Source organism: Cetorhinus maximus, chromosome 15 (genome assembly GCF_964194155.1).
Source record: "Cetorhinus maximus chromosome 15, sCetMax3.hap1.1, whole genome shotgun sequence".
Lineage (NCBI taxonomy): Eukaryota > Metazoa > Chordata > Chondrichthyes > Lamniformes > Cetorhinidae > Cetorhinus > Cetorhinus maximus.
Genome location: NC_135893.1, coordinates 54,687,232 through 54,707,099, shown reverse-complemented (window position 1 = coordinate 54,707,099; position 19,868 = coordinate 54,687,232). Strand labels below are relative to the sequence as shown.

General features: G+C 46.7%; 1 protein-coding gene across 1 annotated transcript in view; it reads left to right on the top strand.

Annotated features, from left to right (window-relative positions):
- baiap3 (BAI1 associated protein 3) overlaps window positions 1–19,868 on the top strand; it is a 72,078-nt gene that overhangs the window by 39,088 nt on the left and 13,122 nt on the right. Inside the window, exons 13-26 of the mRNA XM_078558426.1 lie at window positions 1,818–1,921; window positions 2,356–2,473; window positions 3,776–3,900; window positions 5,114–5,204; window positions 6,397–6,453; window positions 8,082–8,179; window positions 8,826–8,877; window positions 10,087–10,238; window positions 11,808–11,931; window positions 12,247–12,390; window positions 16,807–16,884; window positions 18,507–18,722; window positions 19,054–19,122; window positions 19,754–19,833. Of these exons, the coding sequence (XP_078414552.1) occupies window positions 1,818–1,921; window positions 2,356–2,473; window positions 3,776–3,900; window positions 5,114–5,204; window positions 6,397–6,453; window positions 8,082–8,179; window positions 8,826–8,877; window positions 10,087–10,238; window positions 11,808–11,931; window positions 12,247–12,390; window positions 16,807–16,884; window positions 18,507–18,722; window positions 19,054–19,122; window positions 19,754–19,833 (1,508 nt within the window). The remainder of the gene's footprint in view (window positions 1–1,817; window positions 1,922–2,355; window positions 2,474–3,775; window positions 3,901–5,113; window positions 5,205–6,396; window positions 6,454–8,081; window positions 8,180–8,825; window positions 8,878–10,086; window positions 10,239–11,807; window positions 11,932–12,246; window positions 12,391–16,806; window positions 16,885–18,506; window positions 18,723–19,053; window positions 19,123–19,753; window positions 19,834–19,868) is intronic.

Below are 19,868 nucleotides of genomic sequence, written 5' to 3'. Positions count from 1 at the left end.
TGGCTCAGGTGGATGTGGCTGGTTCAGGTGGGTGTCACTGGTTCAGGTAGATGTGACTGGCTCAGGTGGATGGGGCTCATGTGGATGTGGCTGGTTCAGGTGGATGTGGCTGGTTCAAGCGGATGTGGCTGGTTCAGGTGGATGGGGCTGGTTCAGGTGGTTGTGGTTCAGGTGGATGGGGCTGGTTCAGGTGGATGGGGCTGGTTCAGGTGGATGGGGCTGGTTCAGGTGGATGTGACTGGTTCAGGTGGATGTGACTGGTTCAGGTGGTTGTGGTTGGTTCATGTGGATGGGGCTGGTTCATGTGGATGTGGCTGATTCAGGTGCATGGGGCTGGTTCAGGTGGATGTGACTGGTTCAGGTGGTTGTGGTTGGTTCATGTGGATGGGGCTGGTTCATGTGGATGTGGCTGATTCAGGTGGATGGGGCTGATTCAGGTGGATGGGGCTGGTTCAGGTGGATGGGGCTGGTTCAGGTGGATGTGGCTGGCTCAGGTGGATGTGACTGGCTCAGGTGGTTGTGGTTCAGGTGGATGTGGCTGATTCAGGTGTATGGGGCTGATTCAGGTGGATGGGGCTGGTTCAGGTGGATGGGGCTGGCTCAGGTGGATGTGACTGGCTCAGGTGCATGTGGCTGGTTCAGGTGGATGTGACTGGTTCAGGTGTTTGTGGTTCAGGTGGATGTGGCTGGTTCAGGTGGATGGGGCTGGTTCAGGTGGATGTGGCTCATTCAGGTGGATGGGGCTGGTTCAGGTGGATGTGACTGGTTCAGGTGGTTGTGGTTCAGGTGGTTGTGATTCAGGTGGATGTGACTGGTTCAGGTGGATGTGGCTGGTTCAGGTGGATGTGGCTGGTTCAGGTGGATGGTGCTGGTTCAGGTGGATGTGGCTGGTTCAGGTGGATGTGGCTGGTTCAGGTGGATGGGGCTGGTTCAGGTGGTTGTGGTTCAGGTGGATGTGGTTCAGGTGGATGTGGCTAGTTCAGGTGGACGTGACTGGTTCAGGTGGACGTGACTGGTTCAGGTGGATGTGACTGGCTCAGGTGAAGGTGGCTGGCTCAGGTTAATGTGACAGGTTCAGGTGCATGTGACTGGTTCAGGTGGATGTGGCTGGTTCAGGTGAATGTGGCTGGTTCAGGTGGATGTGACTGGTTCAGGTGGATGTGGTTCAGGTGGATGTGACTGGCTCAGGTGGATGTGACTGGTTCAGCTGGATGTGGCTGGTTCAGGTGGATGTGACTTGTTCAGGTGGATGGGGCTCAGGTGGATGTGGCTGGTTCAGGTGGATGTGACTGGCTCAGGTGGATGGGGTCAGGTGGATGTTTACATGCTGGAAGCAGCTCTTGACCCTCAACATTGGAATTTGAACCTTTTCTGCCACCAAATATGTTTAAAAATCCTTGGATGTTGTTTATATATGTGACATTTATAAATTAAAGTATCATAATTAATGGGTGGTCTCAGATTCCATTACCAGTAGATGCTGTGTTAGTTGATATCAGTCGGGACTGTGCTGGGTTTAGTAACTAGTCTCTATGGCCTTTGCTATGAAGCCAGGGCCCCTGCTCTTGTTGGAGTGGAGAGGACGAGGTGCTGCGGGGATCAATTTTGGTTGTGACTCCCTCACTGTGGAGAAACCTCCTGCCACTCACTGGCTGCATTCACACCTGCAGAGCGGGCACCTGGGGTGAGGGGCCAGAGAGTTCCTCATATCTGGGGAAAGCCAGTAAAACTCAGAGTGGAGCCAACATCAGAGTGAAAATAATCCTTGCAACAACAGTAATCCTGCGACTAATTCTGTCACCACTCCTTCATCACAGGAAGATCAAAACAGCTGGTCAGGCAAACTCAGCAAACATGCTGTGACCATTCTTTCCCACCATGCCATGCAAATCGACCTTTCGCTTCAACAGAAAGCGGCTATGTGAGTACAACTCTATGTTATCTTTTGCCCTGTCAGTATTCAGGAATTTCAATAAATAAAGCCTGATATCTCAGTCATGGTTTTGCTTTAGTTTATTGTGCTCATCCATGTGAACAATGTTAGTATTGGGGAAACAGAGAGAGCTACATCAAACGCTCACAGGGCAGCTACATCATGAGTTAGATACAGCACAAGCCTCCCTCTACAGTGTCCCATCAAACACATCCAGGCCAGGTATTGTGTAGATTAGATATGTAAAACTCCCTCTACGTTGCCCCATCAAACAGTCCCAGGGCAGGTACGGCACAGGGTTAGATACAGCAGGCCACAAAGTTTCCTCTACCGTCCCTTCAAACAGTCTATAGACTGAAATGATCTGAAGGAAATGAACAGGAGCTGACTGGACTGAAGTGTTTATTTTCCCCTCTCCACAGTGAGTGGCAGGCCTACAGCAAGCACCACCAGGCCCGACCCATGGACTATGGTTTCCTTCTCCAACTCCTTGAGGTCCTGGACCAGACTTTGGAGTTTAATGTTCTTATCAAAGAGCAGGTAAGATGCTCGGGTCACAGAGCATTGCCTGTGGCAGCTATTATCCCCAACCATTTCTGTTTACTGCCTGTAAAAGTGGTAACTTTTAATACGGTCTCCAGGCATTGAGCATTCTTCAGTACTTCACACAAGTTACCAGCCTTCGGCAGTAAACGTAAACAGTGGGTGTGGCAGGCTGTGTGTCTGTGAAATAAAGCACAAGATGCACAAGCTTTATGCCACTAAAGTTTCTTTGAGTGTTATTTTTAAACAGAGAATTTTCGATTTGCATGCATGTGTATGTGTGTGTATGTGTGCGCACCCATGTATATGTGCAACTCTCACACACAAAGATCCACTTTAAGTAAGGCAGATATTACTGAATACGCACCAGTGGCAGCTTTTGCTTATGTTCAAAATTCACTCTTTTTCTCAGTGAAATGATCAAATTTCATTACTTCGTAATGTTATTTCAGTTTACATGTCTTTCAAATTCCAGTTGGTTGGTGTTTGTTAGGTGAAGAATTTTAGGAAGAGGAACATTGGAACAGGAGTAGACCATTTAACCCAACCAGCCTGCCCGATATCGCCAATACTTTTAGTGAACAAAAATCGATCAAACTCAGACTTAAAATTAACAATTGACCCAGCATTAACTGCTTTTTGAAAAAGAAAGTTCCAGAATTCTACTACCTTTTGCATGGAGTGTTTCCTAATTTCACTCCTGAGAAGTCCGGGTCTAATTTTTAGGCTCTGCTCCATAATCCTAGACTCCTCAACCAGCAGAAATAGTTTCTCTCTGTCAACTCTACCTGTTACCCTTAAGATTGTGAAAACTTTGATCAAGTCATCCCTTAACCTTCTAAATTCCTTAAGGAATCCCAAGGACCTAGTTTGCATAATCTCAGAATTTAACCCTTGGCGTCCAGGTATCATTCTAGTAAATCTGCTCTGCACTTCCTCCAAATATCCTTCCTAAGAAGTGATACCCAGAACTGCTCACAGTGCTCGAGGTCTAACCAGGGCTCCATAGGCCCAGGACACCAGGAGAACTCACTATGTTGCAGAGGTTTGCACCTGCCCTGTAACCAAGGGCATAACATACCAGCTGGCAGTCCAGACAGGACTGTGGAGGGCAGGATGTAGATTGGAGGAGCTGCCCACGCTGCCCAACAACTCCCACCCTAGCCCCAACTCTCACCCTTTTATTCCTGGCTGTGCAGGTGGTTACAGCACCCTCTGAGAGCAGGCCACTCTTCACAAGAGTCTCCTTTTTGATTGTTATTGTAGTTGTTTCATTCCTTTTATTTTGGTTTGTTGCAGGAAGAGTCGCTTGGCAACAGTTTTGTCCTTTTCATTGACTACAGCTGGGAGCTGCTGCTGAGGATGAGGCAAATCTTTCCCTTCAATGTTCCAATGGCATTGAAGCAGCTAGAACTGATGCTGAGGTAATGCAGACTGAACTGATCAGGCCAAACCAGACCAGACTAATAGACCAGACTGAATGAGGCCAGACCAGATTGAGCCAGGCCAGATCAGACCAAGCCAGACCAGGCCAAGTCGAGCCAAGCCAGGCTAGACCAGACCGAGTAGAGCCAGGTCAGGGCAGACCGAACCAGGCCAGGCCAGGCTGAGCCAAGCAAGGCAAGGTCAGACTGAGCTGGGCCAGATTAAACTGAGCCAGACCGAATGAAGTCAGACTGGGACGAGCAGGCCTCTCAGTTCAGGGCATGAGTGCATGTGTCAGCATTTGACTCTGCATCACACAGGAACAAAAAGTAAACTGCCTGATCAGCCCCCAAGGTTTCAACTGTCATTGGAGTTCAGTCCCAGTATATCAGACCAGGGTAGGAGGTCTTGTGGCACATTGGTAGCAATCTGACCTCTGGAGACTCCAGGTTCAAGTCCCACTTCAGGACTTGATGGCCATGGAAGGTGCATTCATAATGTGGCCAAACAGGTTGATTATCAGCCTGTAAATCCTCCCAATATGTCTGTTGGCAGACCTGTTGAGGAAGCAGCTGCAAGTGCTGTAATGTAGGAAACTTTGTTTGATCAAGAACATCTTTGGAATTAAGAATTCTTTCTCTCCCTCCCTCTCTCTTCTCTCTCTCTCTGTATATATCTCCGCCTTTCTGTCTCTGTCTATCTCTAACTCTTCCTTTCTCTCCTCTCCCCCATTCTTGATCTTTTTTACGACTTTTGCCCTCCATCTCTCACTTCCTCCCTTTCCTCCCACTTGCTTTCTCTCTAACGTTTTACTAATTCCCTTGTCCCTGTCTTCCTCCATCCACCTTCTGCATGTTGTCCTTTTCCTTGACACTCCCTTTCTTTCCCTTTTCTCTCCCCCTCCCACTTCCCTTCTCTTCCTTATTCTGCCCCTCTGACCATGATTCTCCATCTCTCTCCCCTGTCTGTCTTTCCTTGATCCTCTTATCTTTCCCCCTGATTCTATCTCTCCTGGGTTCCCTGTCTCTCTCTCTGTCTCTATTTTCTTATTCCTCTCTTCCTCTCCCTGTTCCTGTGTGTGTGTGTGTCTGTCTGTCTGTCTGTGTGTGTCTCTCTCTCTTTCTGTGTCTCCTGGTTTCTCACTCCCAATTTATCCCTCTCTCTCCCTCTCTCCTGTTTTTTTCTGTCTGCACTTGGTTTAATATTTTTCAGGTGTTTGCTGAAGATTTATTCCATGGAAGCCTTTAAAGTGGCCTGTCCTTTACACAACCAGCTCCACGTGGATATTGCTGCCGTGGTGAAGGTACAGTGTAGGCTTCATTGTCAATAGTCAGAAAACATGCCAGAATCTGATGATAAATGGCATTGACCTTAAAGGGAGAATCTCACCTGACCAACCTTTATAACATATGTTGATGAGGGGGAGGGCAAATCCATTTGCTGGAATGTACCTCAACTTCCAGAAGAGTTTTGAGAAAGTACCACAGGAGAGACTTATCCACAAGCTAGACTCGATTATCCTGGGTGAGACTGGCTGACATGAAGTAGTAACTGTTGAATAAAATGAAGCAGCAGCTAATTGTAAAGGGACAAAGGTCACTGTGGAAGGATGGCCAGGGGTCTGAGCTGCTCCTGATTTATCGCAGTCACAACATGACTGAAATTCACTGATAAACTAGTTCAGACATGGCTCAGAGGAGACAGTCAAGATCTTATCAAAACAACTCAACAGGATTTGCATTTGAGCTGATTAGAGGCAAAATAAAGTTTAATATGAACAAATGTAAGGTATATTGGAAAAGAATAGAATATAACATGGATTTTATGAGGGAGAGAGAAGTTACCCAGGGGGAAGATGATAGAGTTCTTAGGCGCTAATTAACTCCTCACTCACCAACTCTAGTAAGAAGCAGAAAACAAGAAAGCATGTTGCAGAGTTTGTGCACACACTCCAATCTTCATCTGTTGATTTAAACATCACCATCTGCAAGTTCCCCTCCGAGTCACTCATCACCCTGACTTGGAACTATATTGCCGTTCCTTCACTGTCGCTGGGTCAAAATCCTGGAACTCCCTTCCTAACAGCACTGTGGGTGTACCTGCGACACATGGACTGCAGCGGTTCAAGAAGGCGGCTCACCACCACCTTCTCAAGGGCAATTTGGGATAGAAACAAATGCTGGCTTGCCAGCAACGCCAACATCCCATGAAAAGAATTTTTTAAAAATGGGCTGACCTGTATGTGCAGAGGTACAGAGCGTCCCACAGCCTCTCTGATCACTGAATTGGACAATCCAGCTCAAGTACCAATGAGTGCTGGACCTGAGACAAATTACTATAGTGTTTCAAATCTATGTCAAAAGAGGAAGTATGTTATATGTTGGGTTTGGTGAAACCAATAGACTGTCACGCAGATTCAAAAATGTGTCGAGTGGCACTGTGGTTTGACACTATACTAAGTGACTTTGCATTGATTTGCTCTGTTAATTTTACAGAAATCTGCATCTGAATGGTATGGGAAAATGTGTGACAACTTCAAACCAAAAATCAAGGTATGTGTGACTGATGAATAAAATAATCTGTGCAGATTGGCAGAAGAATTTGACTTTGCCATATTAGGTATTGTCTGTCACTGTTGTGGGAACAAGGGATGTTTTTACTGTGTGCCTTGTTCATTAATGAATTAATAAGCTGTTGTGCAGCACAAACTGTGTGAAAGCAAGCTATGCTCAGAAGTTGAGCCAATGACTGCAGTGAGTCAGCTGAACTGAGCTGAACAGTTGTAGCCGATTCTGTGTGTCTGAGTTAACAAAGGGAAATTGAGCTCATCTTCCTACTCCTGGCGACAATGATTTGGGCCAAGTTAATGATGAGTTAGACTTTGGGCATTGTTGATGATAAGTTGGGTTTGGGTTGTTGTTGACAGTGAATTGGGTGGGGTGTTGATGGTGAGTTGGGTTTGAGGGTTTTGTTAATGTTGAGTAGGGTTTGGGGTGGTTGTTGATGGTGTGTTGGGTTTGGGGGGGTTTGTTGACAGTGAGTTGGGTTTTGAGGGGTTTGTTGACAGTGAGTTGGGTTTGGGGGGCTTTGCTGATGATGAGTTAGGTTTGGGGGGTTTGTTGATGGTGAGTTTGGTTTGGGGAAGTTTGCTGACAATGAGTTGGGTTTGGGGGGGCTTTGTTGGTGGTGAGTTGGGTTTGGGGGGGTTTGTTGACAGTGAGTTAGGTTTGGGGGGGTTTGTTGACAGTGAGTTGGGTTTGGGGGGGGTTTGTTGACAGTGAGTTGGGTTTGGGGGTGTTTGTTGACAGTGAGTTGGGTTTGGGGGGGGTTTGTTGACAGTGAGTTGGGTTTGGGGAGGTTTGTTGACGGTGAGTTGGGTTTGGGGGGGTTTGTTGACAGTGAGTTGGGTTTGGGGGGGGTTTGTTGACAGTGAGTTGGGTTTGGGGGGTTTGTTGATGGTGAGTTTTATTTGGGGAAGTTTGCTAACAGTGAGTTGGGTTTGGGGGGGGGTTTGTTTGTGGTGAGTTGGGTTTGGGGGTGTTTTTTGACAGTGAGTTGGGTTTGGGGGGGTTTGTTGACAGTGAGTTGGGTTTGGGGGGGGGTTGTTGACAGTGAGTTGGGTTTGGGGGGGTTTGTTGACAGTGAGTTGGGTTTGGGGGGTTTGTTGATGGTGAGTTTTATTTGGGGAAGTTTGCTGACAGTGAGTTGGGTTTGGGGGGGGTTTGTTGACAGTGAGTTGGGTTTGGGGGGGGTTTGTTGACAGTGAGTTGAGTTTGGGGGGTTTGTTGGTGGTGAGTTGGGTTTGGGGGTGTTTTTTGATGGTGAGTTGGGTTTGGGGGTGTTTTTTGATGGTGAGTTGGGTTTGAGGGGTTTGTTGTCAGTGAGTTGGGTTTGGGATGGTTGTTGATGGTGAGTTGGGTTTGGGGGTGTTTGCTGACAGTGACTTGGGTTTGGGTGGGGTTTGTTGACAGTGACTTGGGTTTGAGGGAGGTGACTTTGTATTGAGTTTGTGGATTTGTTGATGGTGAGTTGGGTTTGTGGGTATTTGTTGACAGAGACCTGGATTTGAGGGGGGTGACGCTGAGTTGAGTTTGGGGGTGGTTGATGGTGAGTTGCATTTGGAGACGAGAGGTTCCTTACATTATCAAGGTTGTGATCTCAGTCTGACTTTATTTTGCAGTCTGAACTGTCTACACTGATGAGTTTGGTACGACAGGTCGACACAGTTTGCACAGAGCTACGTAAAAATCAAAACCAATACAACCAAATATTTGTCAGGTAATTGACTCCTATGTTCCTGCATTTTAGTATTGCAATTATTTTGTTCAAATAAATTAAAAATGTTAGTGCAGGGAATAAAACCCTTTACTGCTTTGGATAACCTGTGTCCAATTGACAGTGCCAGGGCAGGTACAGGACAGGATAGATACAGAGTAAAGCTCCCTCCACACTGTGCTTAATGAGATCCATAACTGCTTTCTTGTCTGAGGTCATGTTGATTATTACAGATTGGGTATCAAACTGGGGGTGTAGCAGTGCTGGGTTGCTTACTCACTTATTTGACAATCCCTATAGGAGCCATCATGCAGCTTTTGCCTGTGCTTCAATTTGCAACTCCTAGCAGGGGACATAAATGGAATATGTGATGCAGTGAGAGGGCCGGTTACTTTTGTGGAACATGGTAAGGGTCTCTGGCTGCACAAATTCTTGCGTTTTGATGCAATGGGTAACTCAACTCAGCTTTAAATGTCCTGCCACTCCGTCCCTATGTCCTGCATCTCCACCAGCGATACATGTCCTTTCAATGAAGTGGTGTAGGGCACAAAAGGCCATGTCAATAAATTATGCATGTTGTGTTCTTGTCAGGTGTTATAACTGCACTTGGCTGCTTTTCATACTTGGAATGATTTCTGTCTTTTTCCAGTGCTGTGAAGATTGATTACTTCAGCATCACCTACCAACAACTGGAGAAACTGGTAAGAAGATTGTGTGAGTCTCTGAGAATGAGCACTCAGAGTATCCACCCATCCCCAAACCCGTATGTTAGAAACTATGAGGGCCAGAGACTCCAAGACCCCCATGTGTGAGAAACTCCAAGCCCTCTGTGCTTGAGAGACTTCGAGCCCCAGAGACTCCCCAATGTGTGTGAAACTCTGAGCCACCCCATCGTATGTGAGACCCTGATACCCCTCTGTACGTGAGATTCTGAGCCCCTAACCCACACAGAGACTTTAATCCCCAGGGACTCCAAACTCCCCCCACTGTGTGTGAGACTCTGAACCTCCCGCAAGAGAAAGATCAGTATTTAATCAAGGGCTCCCCAAACTGTAAAATAAAATCTCTCAGTTTATTCAATGCAATATTCGGAACCCTGGCTTTTAGTTGCCTCATTTTTAGTTTTCCCAATGTTGATTTTTTTTCCCCTCCCTCCATTTCCCTCCCCATCTCCTCTCCCAATATCTCCCTCTCTCCCTTGCCCTATCTCTCCCCCTCCAACCCCTCCACAACTCTGTCCCTCCTTTCCCAATCTCTCTCCCTTCTCTCCTCCACTCCCATCTCTCAATTCTTCCCCTCCTCCACCTCCCTCCCCTTCCATATCACTCCATCCCCATCCCCGTCTGCCACCCTTCCACCTCTCATTTGTCACTTGGCCTTTTCCCCACCAGCTTATTTGGGGTTTCCTGGCTGGCTGGATCATCTTGGACTGCTAGAACCACTCTGGAACTGGATGTCAGGATGTGTGAGGGGGATGTTTTATATCCTCCCCTGCCTGGGGGAGGAGCCTTTGTTTACTGCCATTTCAACTTAATGCTAACTGCCCGGCCACAACTGGGAACTCGCTGTGTGCTGAATCAGGGCATTAACTGTGTTCAGCAGCTCCGTACTGAACCCACCCCCCACTCCCCCCCCACCCCGGCTCCCAGCCCAAACCCATCAGCCTCTGAGTGACCAGTTTCATTGCGGCACCTCACCATAAACTCTTCATCAGAATAGTTTAGTTGCTGAATGACCCCTCCCTCGTTGCAGACCACTCAAAGTCCTGGACAGGGTGGGGAAGAGCCAACCTAGACTCTGCCCAAGATCACCTGATTATCATGAGGCAGATGGGTTCTTGCCTTTACCCCCACCCTCATGAGTAGGTTTTTACCACAAACTGTAGCCTTCAAACTATCTGCTTGGTGCAGGTCGCCGATGATGTTCTGGCACTGATGGAAGAGCTGGGAGCGGCCATGGAAGAGGAGAGGTCGAAAATGACGCAGCAGACAGGGGAGACTCTATTTGAGCTGTACCTGTCGCTCAAGGAGCTGAAACAATTCAAAGAATTCCTTCCACTAAAGTGAGTCAACAGAAGCCGCAACAACTGGCTTTAATATAGCCCCTGGGATGGGGTTAGGGACTCAAACACTGAGCAGGAATTACAGTGAGTGAGGGGCAGTTGAGGCTGAATTGCTGAGTTATGTAGTGAGGGAAAGAGGGGTGGAGACCATCGAAAGTGAAGGTTGCCCTGGTGCAGAGGTTACTCCAGTCTCAGAGCTGGGTGATGACATGGGCAATCTTTGTACAATGACCCGGATTCAGAAACCACCACACTGGATTCCCCCGAACAAGGGATAGAACCATTCAACACATTCAGTCCTTCGTGCCTGTGCCAGTTCTTTGGGACAGCTATCCAGTTATCCTACTCCTCTGCCCTTTTTCCCAATAACTATGTTTCCCTTCAAGTATTTATCCAATTCCTTTTTGAATGTTACTATTGAATCTGCTCCCACCACCCATTCAGCCAGTATTCTGGATCACAATAACTCACTGTGTTAAACAGTATTTCCTCAAATCACTTCTGCTTCTTTTGCCAATTGCTTAATTCCATGCCCTTTGCTTACTGCCCTTTCTGCCACTGGAAAGAGTTCCTCTTGATTTACTCTATCAAATCTATTCATAATTTTGAACACCTCTATCAAATCTCCACTTGACCTTCTCTGTTCTTTTGGGAACAACCCCAGCTTCTCCAGTCTCTGCATGTAACTGAAGTCCCTCGTTTCTGGTATTGTTTTGGTATTTCTCTTCTGCACCCACTGCAAGGCCTTGACATCCCTCCCAAAGTGCAATGCCCAGAATTAAACACAATAGTCAAGATTTAGCATAGTTCAGTGAGGGCACATTCACCACTGGATCACAAGGTTCTGGGTTCAACCCCACTCTAGGGGCTTGAATACAAAATTCGGTCTGAAATTCGAGTGCTGAGGGAGTGCTGCACTTTTAGAGGAGATGTTAAACAGAGGCTCTATATCCTCTCAGGTGAAGAAGAATAGGGAGTGATCTATTACACTGGATCCTCTGGATAGGGAGTGGACTATCACACTGATCGTGTGGGAAGGGAGTGGATTATCATACTAGATCCTATGGGCAGGGAGCAGTCTATCACACTGGATCCTGTGGGCAGGAAGTGGACTGTCACATCAGATCCTGTGGGCAGTGAGTTGACTATCACACTGGATCCTGTGGGTAGGGAGTGGTCTATCACACTGGATCCTGTGGGTAGGGAGTGGTCTATCACACTGGATCCTGTGGGCAGTGTGTGGTCTATCACACTAGATCCTATGGGCAGGGAGTGGAATATCACATTGGACCCTGTGGGCAGTGAGTGGACTATCCTCATGCTGGATCCTGTGGGCAGGAAGTGGTCTACCACACTGGATCCTGTGAGCAGGGAGTAGTCTATCACACTGGATCCTGTGAGCAGGGAGTGGACTATCACACTGGATCCTGTGAGCAGGGAGTGGACTATCACACTGGATCCTGTGAGCAGGGAGTGGACTATCACACTGGATCCTGTGAGCAGGGAGTGGACTATCACGCTGGACCCCACTAAGATTCTAAGTCTGCTTTGTTTTCCCACCCCCTATAGGGACTCCAAACCTCTGGCACTCACAAATTTCCACGATTGGTTTCAGATGTCCATCAACAAGTGGCTCCAAATCGTTTATGAGAAGTCAATTGAACGTATTACAAGGGCAGTAACGGTGGATCAGGTAAATGACCCCAGTCGGACATGTTGACAAGTTACAGGCTCATTGCCCATGACTTCCTTTTCTATTCAGGCGTGGTCAGTAATTGTATTGCACTGTACCAGCATATGGTACACTGATGGGGCAAGACTTGGGTCAGTTAACTCAAGATAAACTTTTGTACTGAATGGGTGTGTAGAGTCCATGATGGGGAGATTTTACATGGAGCTTGGAAAGCTAAATGGCCTTTCTCACTATGGGGTATCTCTGAGTGAATTTCATGTTGCGTGTAACTTTCTCTGATGACAATGGCGGTGAATGTTTGTGGTTTTCCCCCAGCTTGATCCTGTTGACACATTGTCCAAGCACAGCAACTCGGCTGTCGATGTAGTGACCTGTTTCACCCAGATCAAGAGCTTCTGGCTGCAGCTGGCCTGGCCTGACCCCATGGGAGCCTTTGTCTTTGTAACAAAAATCACTGACGTGAGTGTGAGCACAATCTCCATAATTATTGCAGGTTTCTCTGAAGGTACTGTTTCGTGAGGGAGCCTCAGCATCACAGTAAAATGGTTCTGTTCTAGACTCCCTCTCATACTAGTTATACATTGGGCAGGCCACTATGACTTTGTTTCACTGCTCCTGAGCTTCAGGCTACAAGGCAAGATCAACATGGCTCAGCAGTGCATCACTCTCAGATCCAAGGCACGATGTAATTTTTCATTTCAGTAAGTCTAGAGTGAGTGCTTGTTCCATGTCCACTTCGTGACCTTCTAGTGTCTCCCACACCTGATTACACCTGGCCAGAGGATAATTGCTGCTGCAGGGAACCTATCTCCTTTCATTTCAGCATTTTTCTCCTCCAGCATAAAGTGACTGAGATATTTTCTGTGTTAGATGCATTATATAGATCCAAGTTGTTGATGATCAACTTATCAATGATTCAAATTGTATTCCTGTATGCTGTGTGTGTGTATTGGCACTGGGGGAATAGTTGCAGTATCCAGTTTGTGTCCTGCCACCTGTATTCTCAGCACCAATAGATATCCTCCCATGGTTATAGATATCTCCATCTCCGTGATTATACATATCTCCATCTCCATGGTTATAGATATCTCCAACTCCGTGGTTATAGATATCTCCATCTCCATGGTTATAGATATCTCCATCTCCGTGGTTATAGATATCTCCATCTCCGTGGTTATAGATATCTCCATCTCCGTGGTTATAGATATCTCCATCTCCGTGGTTATAGATATCTCCATCTCCGTGGTTATAGATATCTCCATCTCCGTGGTTATAGATATCTCCATCTCCGTGGTTATAGATGTCGCCATCTCCGTGGTTATAGATGTTCCCATCTCCGTGGTTATAGATGTCCCCATCTCCGTGGTTATAGATGTCTCCATCTCCGTGGTTATAGATGTCTCCATCGCCGTGGTTATAGATGTCTCCATCTCCGTGGTTATAGATGTCTCCATCTCCGTGGTTATAGATACTGACAGACTGACTGTACAAGTTTCTATAGGTATGTGAAGAGAGAAAGATTGGTGAAGACAAACGTAGGTCCCTTACAGTCAGAAACAGGGGAATTTATAATGGGGAACAAAGAAATAGCTGACCAACTAAATACATACTTTGGTTCTGTCTTCACAAAGGAGGACACAAATAACATACCAGAAATGTTGGGGAACACAGGGCTTAGTGAGAGGGAGGAACTGAAAGAAACCAGTGTTAGCAGGGAAATGGTGTTAGAGAAATTGATGGGATTGAAGGCCGATAAATCCCCAGGGCCTGATAATCTACATCCCAGAGTACTTAAGTGGCCCTAGAATTAGTAGATGCATTGGTGGTCATCTTCCGAGACTCTATAGGCTCTGGAATGGTTCCTACAGATTGGAGAGTAGCTAATGTAACCCCACTACTTAAAAGGGAAGGTAGAGAGAAAACAGGGAATTATAGACCAGTCAGGCCAGTCAGCCTGACGTCAGTAGTGGGGAAAATTCTAGAGTCCGTTATAAAAGATTTAATAGCTGAGCACTTGGAAAACAGTGGCAGAATCGGACAGAGTCAGCATGGATTTATGAAAGGGAAATCATGCTTGACAAATCGACTGGAATTTTTCGAGGATGTAACTAGTAGAGTTAATGAGGCGGACCCAGTGGATGTGGTTTATTTGGACTTTCAGAAGGCTTTCGACAAAGCCCCACATAAGAGATTAGCATGTAAAATTAAAGTGCATGGGATTGGGGTTAGTGTATTGAGATGGATAGAAACTGGTTGACAGACAGGAAACAAAAAGTAGGAATAAACCGGCCTTTTTCCGAATGGCAGGCAGTGACTAGTGGGGTACCACAGGGATCGGTGCTGGGAGCCCAGCTATTCACAATATATATTAATGATTTAGATGAGGGAACTAAATGTAATATCTCCAAATTTGCAGATGTCACAAAATTGGGTAGAAGGGTGAGCTGTGAGGAAGATGCAGAGATGCTTCAGTGTGATTTGGACAAGCTGAGCGAGTGGGCAAATGCATGGCAGATGCAGTATAATGTGGATAAATGTGAGGTTACCCACTTTGGTAGCAAAAACAGAAAGGCAGGTTATTATCTGAATGGCTATAAACTGAGAGAGGGGATGTACAACGAGACCTGGGTGTCCTCGTACACCAGTCGCTGAAGGTAAGCATGCAGGTGCAGCAGGTGGTAAAGAGGGCAAATAGTATGTTGGCCTTCATAGTGAGAGGATTCAAGTACAGGAGCAGGGATGTCTTGCTGCAATTATACAGGGCATTGGTGAGACCACACCTGGAATATTGTGTGCAGTTTTGGTCTCCTTATCTGAGGAAGGATGTTCTTGCTATAGAGGGAGTGCAGCGAAGGTTTACCAGACTGATTCCTGGGATGGCGGGACTGGCATATGAGGAGAGATTGAGTTGGTTAGGATTATATTCGCTGGAGTTCAGAAGAATGAGGGGGGATCTCATAGAAACCTATAAAATTCTAACAGGACTAGACAGGGTAGAGGCAGGAAGGATGCTCCCGATGGTGGGGGAGTCCAGAACCAGGGGTCACAGTCTGAGGATACGGGGTAGACCATTTAGGACTGAGGTGAGGAGAAATTTCTTCACCCAGAGAGTGGTGAGCCTGTGGAATTCGCTACCACAGAAAGTAGTTGAGGACAAAACATTGTATGTTTTCAAGAAGGAGTTAGATATAGCTCTTGGGGCGAAAGGGATCAAAGGATATGGGGAGAAAGTGGGAGCAGGCTATTGAGTTGGATGATCAGCCATGATCATGATGAATGGCGGACCAGGCTCAAAGGGCTGAATGGCCTACTCCTGCTCCTAGTTTCTATATGTTTCCATATCTCCGTGGTTATAGATATTTCCATAGTTATAGATATCTCTGTGGTTATAGATATCTCTGTGGTTATAGGTATCTCCATCTCCGTGGTTATAGATGTCTCCATCTCCGTGGATATAGATGTCTCCATCTCCGTGGTTATAGATGTCTCCATCTCTGTGGTTATAGATGTCTCCATCTCCGTGGTTATAGATGTCTCCATCTCCGTGGTTATAGATGTCTCCATCTCCGTGGTTATAGATGATGTCTCCATCTCTGTGGTTATAGATGTCTCCATCTCCATGGTTATAGATGTCTCCATCTCCGTGGTTATAGATGTCTCCATCTCCGTGGTCATAGATGTCTCCATCTCCGTGGTTATAGATGTCTCCATCTCCGTGGTTATAGATGTCTCCATCTCCGTGGTTATAGATGTCTCCATCTCCGTGGTTATAGATGTCTCCATCTCCGTGGTTATAGATGTCTCCATCTCCGTGGTTATAGATGTCTCCATCTCCGTGGTTATAGATGTCTCCATCTCCGTGGTTATAGATGTCTCCATCTCCGTGGTTATAGATGTCTCCATCTCCGTGGTTATAGATGTCTCCATCTCCGTGGTTATAGATGTCTCCAACTCCGTGGTTATAGATGTCTCCATCTCCGTGGTTATAGATGTCTCCATCTCCGTGGTTATAGATGTCTCCATCTCCGTGGTTATAGGTGTCTCCATCTCCGTGGTTATAGATGTCTCCATCTCCGTGGTTATAGGTGTCTCCATCTCCGTGGTTATAGGTGTCTCCATCTCCGTGGTTATAGGTGTCTCCATCTCCGTGGTTATAGGTGTCTCCATCTCCGTGGTTATAGGTGTCTCCATCTCCGTGGTTATAGGTGTCTCCATCTCCGTGGTTATAGATGTCTCCATCTCCGTGGTTATAGATGTCTCCATCTCCGTGGTTATAGATGTCTCCAACTCCGTGGTTATAGATGTCTCCATCTCCGTGGTTATAGATGTCTCCATCTCCGTGGTTATAGATGTCTCCATCTCCGTAGTTATAGGTGTCTCCATCTCCGTGGTTATAGATGTCTCCATCTCCGTGGTTATAGGTGTCTCCATCTCCGTGGTTATAGGTGTCTCCATCTCCGTGGTTATAGGTGTCTCCATCTCCGTGGTTATAGGTGTCTCCATCTCCGTGGTTATAGGTGTCTCCATCTCCGTGGTTATAGGTGTCTCCATCTCCGTGGTTATAGGTGTCTCCATCTCCGTGGTTATAGATGTCTCCATCTCCGTGGTTATAGATGTCTCCATCTCCGTGGTTATAGATGTCTCCATCTCCGTGGTTATAGATGTCTCCATCTCCGTGGTTATAGGTGTCTCCATCTCCGTGGTTATAGGTGTCTCCATCTCCGTGGTTATAGGTGTCTCCATCTCCGTGGTTATAGGTGTCTCCATCTCCGTGGTTATAGATGTCTCCATCTCTGTGGTTATAGATGTCTCCATCTCTGTGGTTATAGATGTCTCCATCTCTGTGGTTATAGATGTCTCCATGGTTTCTTCCAGGACATTTGTAATGCAGCTGTGATGTACTCAGAAATGGTGAGACGTAAAGCAGATGATCAGAAGAAAATTACACAACAGGTGAGCTCTGGATAATTCTTGTGAGCAGGAGACACATGATTCATATCGGATATCATATCTATAATAAGTCCATATAGAATCCCAATGAGCCAAATCCCTTCTCATTCACTCCCATTGTATAAACCCAAGTGAGCCAAATGCCTTCCCTTTACTCTTCCTGTGTGCTTTTGCACTGATGATGCAGAGTAACAGCCTATAGTGTGTTTCCTGGACTCTGGGTAGTTCTGAATCTGCTCAGTTAGGCTGCTTGTTGTTCTCCTATTTCCTATGGATCCAACCCAGGGTGCACATGACATCAGTGCAGCAGCCCAATGGGAGGAAACCCAATTCAGGGCGCCTCTGTGGGTCATAACATTGCTGTACTAACAAAAGAAGTCAAAGAAAATTCTCCTATTTTATATTATGGGATTTTCACAGAAGGGAGCTACATTGGGAAGCAGAGTTTCAGACCAGCTTACCCTGCATGTAGTAGAGTATTAACTCCACAGTGTGCATCTTTTCTTATTGACAAAATCCCTTCCCAGAAGTCAGCATGATTGACAGATGCCTTCCAGTCACACAGAGAGGATTCCAGAGCAGGGAGGTCCAAAGGTCTGATCCATAACCCCTATGGTGGGGTTGGCAGCTCCTGATGGAGGTGCAATCTCAGGCCTGATTGGGGCCGATCCAGTAGAAGCCCAATCCCAGGACATGGGGGTTCGAATCCCAAACCCAGGGGTGTTTGTATGGGTGAGGCAGCTTGGGAGAGCCAGGGGCAAGCACTCTTGATTCACGATCAGTACTATTAAAAGGCAATACTGCTATATCCCAAAGCTGTCCTCACCAGCTGCTGGGGTTCCTGAGGCCTGGGAAACATGACCGGCTAAGATTAACACTGTAAAACAGGTTAAGAGGCTGCCTGAGGCCTGGGAAACATGACCGGCCAGGATTAACCCAAAACAAGTTAAATCAGAGCCTGCCTGAGGCCTGCAGGCCTAGGCCTGGGAAACATGACTGGCCAGGATTAACGCTGTAAAATAGGTTAAATTGTTATTAAATTATTTAGATTGGCAACCTAAATTGGGTTTTCTTCCCTTGTCCCACCTCTCTTAAACCCAGAAGTGGGCAGATTGAAATCTCAGATTTGCTTGGGTGTTAAAATTCAACTTTTGGTGTCAGTAGTACATTGAACAGAAAATGTCTCTTTCCACAGTGAGCTCCCTCTTTCATGCTTTGTTGGAAAAAGTCCTTTAAGTAGTTGGATAAACATCTGTTTGGATACAGGACAAAGGGACCGAGTTAGTGAAATACTATATGGAACATTGCAGTTCTGTCCCACTGGGACCTTGGGAATGTGACTGATTAATCATAGTCCACTGCTGTCAGCTGTGATGTTAGACTAAAATTCAGCAATTTTACTCCACCACCCTCAGAGCAAAGGGCCAAAAAAAACCCATTGGAGACTTAATTCCGGCCAGTTCTCTCTGAGGATGCTCACCTCCCTCGGAAGATGGACGAGAATGGCAGATATTCTAGGGTCGTATCCTTTGCTTGTTCTGTCACTTCTGATCTACTAGATTTCCTGCCATCATTCCTACTCTTTCTCCCTTCCTGTCTTGACTGCTTCCCTTCTCCCTCCTCAGCTGTGCATTGTCCTGAATAACATCGAGCATGTGCGCACATACACCTGGAATTTGCCAAAGGAATTAGACTGGCAGGGAGTGGAGATTTCCATGGAGCAACTGTATGGGCTGGAAGGGAAGCAGCAAGTGCAAAGAGCACTGGGCACCCAGCTACAAAGCATCGATGCAGGCATGCAGCGGCAGTCTAACTATATGATCAGCCAGCTTGTGGAGAAGGTAACCAGCACAGCATGTACTGATGGGTTAGCGCTTGGCAACTGAATGTGAACTCCATCTGGATCAGTGTATTGTGATGGGAAAACTCCGGGGGGTGGGGGTGGGTGTGGCGGGGAGGAGGTATCAGTTTTCTCCAGTGAAGGGTTTTCGCCCTGGTGGAGGTCGGTTTGCTTCATTGGGGATCAGTTTGGTTTGGTGGGCATCAGTTTGCTCCAGGAGTGGTTACAGCCCAAGCTCTGAATGACTTTCAGGGGGGAAAAGGGCACTTTGCCGAGAAATGTGTGCAGCCCCAGTCCGATACTAAACTGTTTCCCGTGTTTATGTTTTACAGATGGTCAATGACTTGCGAAAATACATTCAGCACATCAGCTTGTCACCAGACTCCATCCAGCCTGATGATGTAGGTGCCTTGGAGACAGTTTCATACTGGAACATTTGGGGGCTCATCACAGCAGATACAGACTCCAGTTCTGAGGCCATCCTACAGATCCCCTCCTCACACACCCACACAACTATCACTACACTGGTGCCTTTTAAGCAATAATCAATGATGCTGAGATGGACCAAATCCATAGCAAGGCCTCAGTGAACTTAAACAGTGCAGGGCTGGACCAGATTAACCAGACAGCCCAGGGTTTGATCTATGGCTTTGCTGGTCTATCAAGAGGGGGAGGGATCTCCATTTCGCTGGGCCCAGAGGAGACAATGGGCCAGGTTTCTAATAGATTTTGCTATAATGTGCCTGTGACTATTGGGTGAGAACAGAATTGGGCTCAACTGTGATGCCCTCAGTCTTGAATAGCTCGGTGTTGCACATTGTTACAGCCACACATAAAGTGTGGCTAGTTGATTTGAGATGTATGATACCATTGCTGCTATCACACAATGATTTCCAGGATCAGTCAACATGTCCAGGGAGGAATGACACACACAGCGGGAACATTCTGAGATTTCTTTTTCATGGAAACACTGTTTCTTGACTGTGTGAATTGCATCCAATCAATTCACAACTGTTTCTGTGTTGTTTGCAGGCTGTTTCCCCTCTTATGAAATTCCTGGATGACAATCTAATGATCCTGAGCGAATGGCTGGTGAGGAAGAATCTCAGTCGGTAAGTAGAGACAAGTCAAAGTTCATTAAAATAAA